Source organism: Castanea sativa, chromosome 4 (assembly GCF_040712315.1).
Source record: "Castanea sativa cultivar Marrone di Chiusa Pesio chromosome 4, ASM4071231v1".
NCBI lineage: Eukaryota > Viridiplantae > Streptophyta > Magnoliopsida > Fagales > Fagaceae > Castanea > Castanea sativa.
This window is the reverse complement of record NC_134016.1, coordinates 46895601-46901264: the sequence shown is the minus strand read 5'-3', so window position 1 is coordinate 46901264 and position 5664 is coordinate 46895601. Positions and strand designations below refer to the sequence as shown.

General features: G+C 39.8%; 2 protein-coding genes across 2 annotated transcripts; both read right to left on the bottom strand.

Annotated features, from left to right (window-relative positions):
• Window positions 1–646: 646 nt before the first annotated feature.
• Window positions 647–1803, bottom strand: LOC142633035 (uncharacterized). The gene is made up of 3 exons (XM_075807320.1): window positions 1619–1803; window positions 1129–1304; window positions 647–1014 (listed from the first exon to the last, which is right to left on the bottom strand). The coding sequence occupies exons 1-3, from the start codon at window positions 1801–1803 to the stop codon at window positions 647–649; spliced, it is 729 nt and encodes a 242-aa protein (XP_075663435.1).
• A 2011-nt stretch (window positions 1804–3814) lies between these two features.
• LOC142633034 (uncharacterized) lies at window positions 3815–4507 on the bottom strand. Its single transcript, XM_075807319.1, has 2 exons — window positions 4255–4507; window positions 3815–4164 (listed from the first exon to the last, which is right to left on the bottom strand). Exons 1-2 carry the CDS (start codon window positions 4505–4507, stop codon window positions 3815–3817), a joined length of 603 nt encoding a protein of 200 aa, XP_075663434.1.
• Window positions 4508–5664: the final 1157 nt, after the last annotated feature.

The window sequence follows — 5664 nt, the reverse complement described above, 5'->3', positions numbered from 1 at the left end:
TCGTTGTTGTTTTTGAGGTGTGGTGATATAATTTATGTAAAAAAATTAGTTGAAGAATTTGGATTGTAATCAAATTAATATTTTATCAACTTATAAATTATAGGATAAGAAGATAAGAACAAAAATAAATTATATCTATTTTTTTTAAAATTTAAATTTCTACAATTTGATGAAGCTACTTGGTGCAACCACAGCTTCTAAATCTAACTTTTATTATATAGTATATGATAGATATGATATGATATGATATTAGAATATATATATACACACACACACATACACACACACACACACACACATATATGAGTTTAATTTATATTTAATGTAAGAGTTACACATTTTTTAAGCCATAGATATATACATGAGTTTTATTTTTTATTTTTGAATATAAAAATGAGTTGACTCTTTCTTCATTATTTCTTTTTTATTGGGTTTTTATTATTATTTATATTGACTGTTGTCCTTTGTGTAACATTAACTAACCTAATACAAAAATTGAAATATTTTTAGATAGTAAACATGGCATAAAATTAAAAAACAATTTAAATTCAATTTTAAATTTAATTAAATTTTCTCTATATATACCGCAATACTTTACCATTATCCTATGTTTTTTTTTTTGGTAGAAAGGGAAATGTATTAAAAACTAAGCAACAGAAACAAGCGAGGGAACAAAGTGATCATAGGCCATCCTAGCAGAGTCCAGACTAAGTAAAAGAGAGACATCTGCCGGGGGGTCTAAGAAAACAACAAAATCTTGTGGGAGCAACGCTCCCCTTCTAGCAAGCGCATTGGTACATTTATTTGCCTCGCGATAATAATGCTGGATTTGAACAATAGGAATTTCTCTTAGACCTGACTTACAGTCACTCACTAAGGCATCTATGCTATTTTGACTACTATCCTCCTTTTGAAGCATATCCACAATAAGCTTTGCATCAAGTTCAAAAATCACAGCAGGGAGTTTAAGGGAAACGCACAATCTGATTCCATCTCTTAACGCCCAAAGCTCTGCTGCAACATTGGTTTTGTGACTGACAACCCTTGCATAGTCTCTGATCCACTCCCCCTTGTCATTTCAGATTAGGCCTCCACCACCAGATTGTCTGGGATTTCCCATCGTCGAACCATCCGAGTTGAGCTTGTGCCAATGCAAAGGGGGCTTAAGCCAACTAACTCTAATTCTCCGATGATTAATGGTTTGCTTTCCATTGATGTCAATATAGGCAAACTCAGTAGCTTTTGCTAGAACTTCTTGCTTTAAACCGCACTGGCTTCTCTCATTTCGGAATACAACATCATTCCTATGGATCCATAAGGTCCAAATTCCAAAAGCAAAAATAATACCCTAGTGAATGTCTGAAGTGGCCAGAGTTTTGGTGTTATGACAATTTAGCTGGAGCCAGTCATTGAGCTGCAAACCAAAAAAGGAAGTAGCAGGAAAGGGCGGAGATAAGGAATTCCAAGGTTCCAGGCTATGTGGCAATCTTTAAGCACATGCAGGATGGTTTTTGAACCTATATTGCAAAGCTAACAAGTGGGTGAGACGTCCATTCCCCTGGTTGTAAGGATGGTGCCTACTGGGATGCTTTTATGGTAGCATTGCCAAAGGAAGCACTTGACTTTGGGAATAGTTAGCACCCTCCATATCCACTCTTCATCAAAATTTTCATTGCAGTTACCTTCCACCTCCACTCTAGCCAACTTGTAAGCTTCCTTCATATCAAAATTCCCACTTGAGGATGACAACCATGTGATGCAGTCAGTGTTTCGGGTAGAAAAGGAGACAGGGGTGGCCTTCATTTCCATAAGCAGCCTTTTAGGAAAGACAAAGGAGCAAGCTTGCCAATTCCAACCCGAGAAGTTAACCACATCCTTCAACATAATGCCTTCTTCCCCTCGGTTGAGGGCCCTGCTATCAAGCTTCTAAGAGGCCCTCTGTCCAACCACTTATCAAACCACAGAGATAGTTGACTATTCTTACCAACAATCCATTTAGTACCTTTTTTGAAAACAGTTTCACCTTTGCGGATGGCTGGCCAAATAGATGAACAAGCTCTTCTAATGAGGCTAGAGGTTGAGGCTTTCCTTGGGGATCGATACTTTTGAGAAAGAACTTTAGCCCATAAGGAGGATGATTCTGATTGAAGGCGCCAGTTTAGCTTGGCTAAGTTTGCAATATTTTTGTCTCTAGCTGCTTGAATACCCAGCCCCCCATCTTTCTTTGGCTTAGTAATCTTCTTCCAACTAACCAAGTGAATTTTCTTCTTGCTTTCTAAGGAGCCTAAAAGGAGGTTACGGCTCAGCCTGTCTACACTACTTAAAATCTTTGCCAGAAGTGCTATGCATTACATAGCATAATTCGGAATGGTGGTGGTCACCACTTGAGTAAGAACAAGTCTTCCAACAAATGAAAGCAAGTTTGATTTCCACCAATCTGCTCTAGACCCGCTCAATAATATAGCCAAAATCTTGGGCCATTGTCAAATTTTTTATCGAAATCCTCAGGTATTTTCCAAGAGATGGGGTTGAATGAAAGCCTAAGATATCACATATCTTGACCCTCACATCAGCTGAGGCATTGGGAAAGAAGTAGACCAGGGATTTATCTTAGCTTACCTTTTGACCGGATATACTGCAGAAAGAATCGAGCACATCCCTAACAGCCACACAATTTTTGAGATCTGCTCTCGCAAACAATACTAGGTCATCTTCAAAGAACAAATGGGAAAAAGCCGGCCCACCACGAGACGCCTTAACAAGATTCCAACATTTTGAATTGCATTTCTTAAATATAAAGGCCCCCAATACTTCCATACATAAGATGAAGAGATACGGGGAGAGGGGATCCCCTTGCCTAATGCCTCTGTACTGAAGGAAATGATCAAAGGCGCCCCCATTAAAGAGAATGGAGATTGAAGAAGAGGACACATAACTCATAATCAACTTAATTAAGTGGCTTGGGAATTCAAAGAGAGTGAGTGTATCTCTAATACAGCTCCACTCGAGCCAGTCATAAGCTTTTTCCAAATCTATCTTAATCACCATACACCCACTCCTCCCCTTCTTCTTGGACATAGAGTGGATAATCTCTTGCACTATAATGGTGTTATCGATTCCTTTTTGGCCAGGAACAAAAGCAGTTTGTAGAGGGGACACCAAACAAGGCAGTAGAGGTCTCAGTCTCCCAACAATGATCTTTGAAACAATCTTATACATCGTGTTGCACAGCCTGATCGGCCGATAATGATTGAAAGAGTCTGGTTTTTTGCATTTGGGGACAAGGGTGATGATAGTCTGGTTAAGGTACTCTAGGATCTTACCTAAAGAGAATATTCCCTTCACTTCCTCTCTCATTGAATCTCCCACCAAGAGCCAAAAACGATTTAAAAAGCCCTTATGCAGACCATCAGGGTCTGGGGCTTTGAAAGCCTTAAGAGACCAGAGGCCAGCTTTAATATCCATTTGAAACTGGGCGAATTAGCTTTGCTGCCTCCTCCTCATTTAAACAATTATGCCAGCAAGAAGGATTCCAATTTGATAGAATAGAATAACTGTGACTACTGGCTAGAAGAGAACAACTCAGTATACCCATTCCTAATGAACTCCGCTATCTTTCTGTCCCCCTAAATCCAATTACCTGCTCTATCCTTCAAACAGGAGATACGATTTCTCCTTCTCAGAACCAGTGCCGACGTATGATAGAATCCAGTATTCCTATCCCTTTCTACAAGCCACGTAATTCGAGATTCCATGGCCCAGAACTCTTCTTCAAGTTTGGATATGTCATGAAATTCAGATCTTAACTCCTTTTCTAATTCCACCAGGAAGTTGCTAGGGTTTGTAGAAAGGGCTGCTTGAATACCCCGGAGTCTTGCAAGCACTCTCTTTTTCTGGTGGAAAGGTTTCTAAAGATATTCTTGTTCCAGATTTTTGCTTTATCCACAAATTTAGCAACTGCACTAGAAAGAACAGTTGGGTTGGACCAAGCGTTTCTAATAACATCTGGGAAAGTAGGATGAGATAACCACATAGGTTGAAACTTGAAAGGCTGAGGAAGTCTAACATCATGGTTCTTATCCAAACAAAGCAAAACAGGGCAATGGTTGGAATGAGCGCTTTTAAGGTGTTGGACCAAAGCCTCAGGGAAGAGGATGTTCCATTCTGCGTTAACAAAAACCCAGTCAATCCTTTCTGGAATAAGGTGAGTTCAAGGCCGATGGTTGGACCAGGTGAATCGGGCTCTAGAATAACCAATATCAATCATCATGCAAGTATCCAAGCATTCTTGGAAGCGGAGGGCTCTATTGATGTTAACAAATCGCCTCTTGAACTTATCCTCACCCATAAGGACCTCATTGAAGTCATCATCGATCACCCAAGGAAGAGAGTGAAGGCCAGGGACTGTTATAAGATTTTCCCAAAGGAGGCCCCTCTCTGCAAACCTTGGGCTAGCATAAACGGCAGATAACAACCAAAATGAGTTGGAATAAGTTGGGGTAACCATCGCATGAATTTCCTACTCTGTTGATGAGATCCCAACTACTTCCATCCGAGAGGAGTCCCAGAGCAGCCATAGACCACCAGTCAAACCAATAGTATTGGCAAAAATTACCCCATCAAACGGTAGCTTATTTACAATTCTTTTCACCCTTTCACCATAAGCTTTAGTTAGAATCATAATCACAGGAGAATGAAGGCAAACTAAGGGTGCGTTTATTTGGTGGAGAATAGAATTGGGAAATTATTTTACACCATCATCCTTGTTTGGGGGCACATGCAAATAAGGTCAAACTGAATTTCATTTTCCCTTGATTGTATAAAACCCCTAGCTAACCCGTAAAATCTTTTACACAGTTGTTTTACCTTCACTCTATTTCTGGACTACACACCTAAAGAGAGAGAGTGTGAGAGAGAGCTCAAGCACAGCTTTAGACACTCCATTGAAGACAACCCAAGCACATCCTTACTGGTCAGATCATCGTCCTCATCCCCTCCACGCAACGGTTTGTGCTCTATTCCTCTTCCTTCCTTTATTTTCTTGCTCAAACCCATCCTTGTCGTCGTCCCCTCCATCTTGCACAGTACTCAACTCCGACCAAGCAAGACCAGATCGAGCAATGCCCAAATCGGATCTACCCACTGTAGCTATTCACACTGATTTGAGCATCCCACCACCCCATCCCTGAAATTTTCGAAAACCCATTCCTCAAACCCACCACACCCCATTTGTCCCACTCTGACGAGCCCACCACTTTGATGAACCAATCCCTGAAATTTCCCACTCAAAGCCCAACTCTGACGAACCCACCACTCCCCATCCTTGTACCAGACCCGAGAGAGAGAGAGAGAGAGAGAGAGAGAGAGAGAGAGAGATATATATATATATATATATATATATATATTTGTGTATAAAAAATTATATGTGCATAATGTTATCTCTAATAGTTTGGTACCTCTAATATTAACATTGTTCTTGAATTGGGCTTATTACAATACTTTGCTGAGATGATGTTGAATGGGTCTACACTGTCTTGTATTGCAGGTTGTGTTTTGGTAAATATCATCTTCTTGCTTACACATTAGATTGAATGGTACGCCAAATAATTTGGTATGCTAAAAATATATATGTCATAATGCCAAATTGAGTTTTTAATCTGTTTA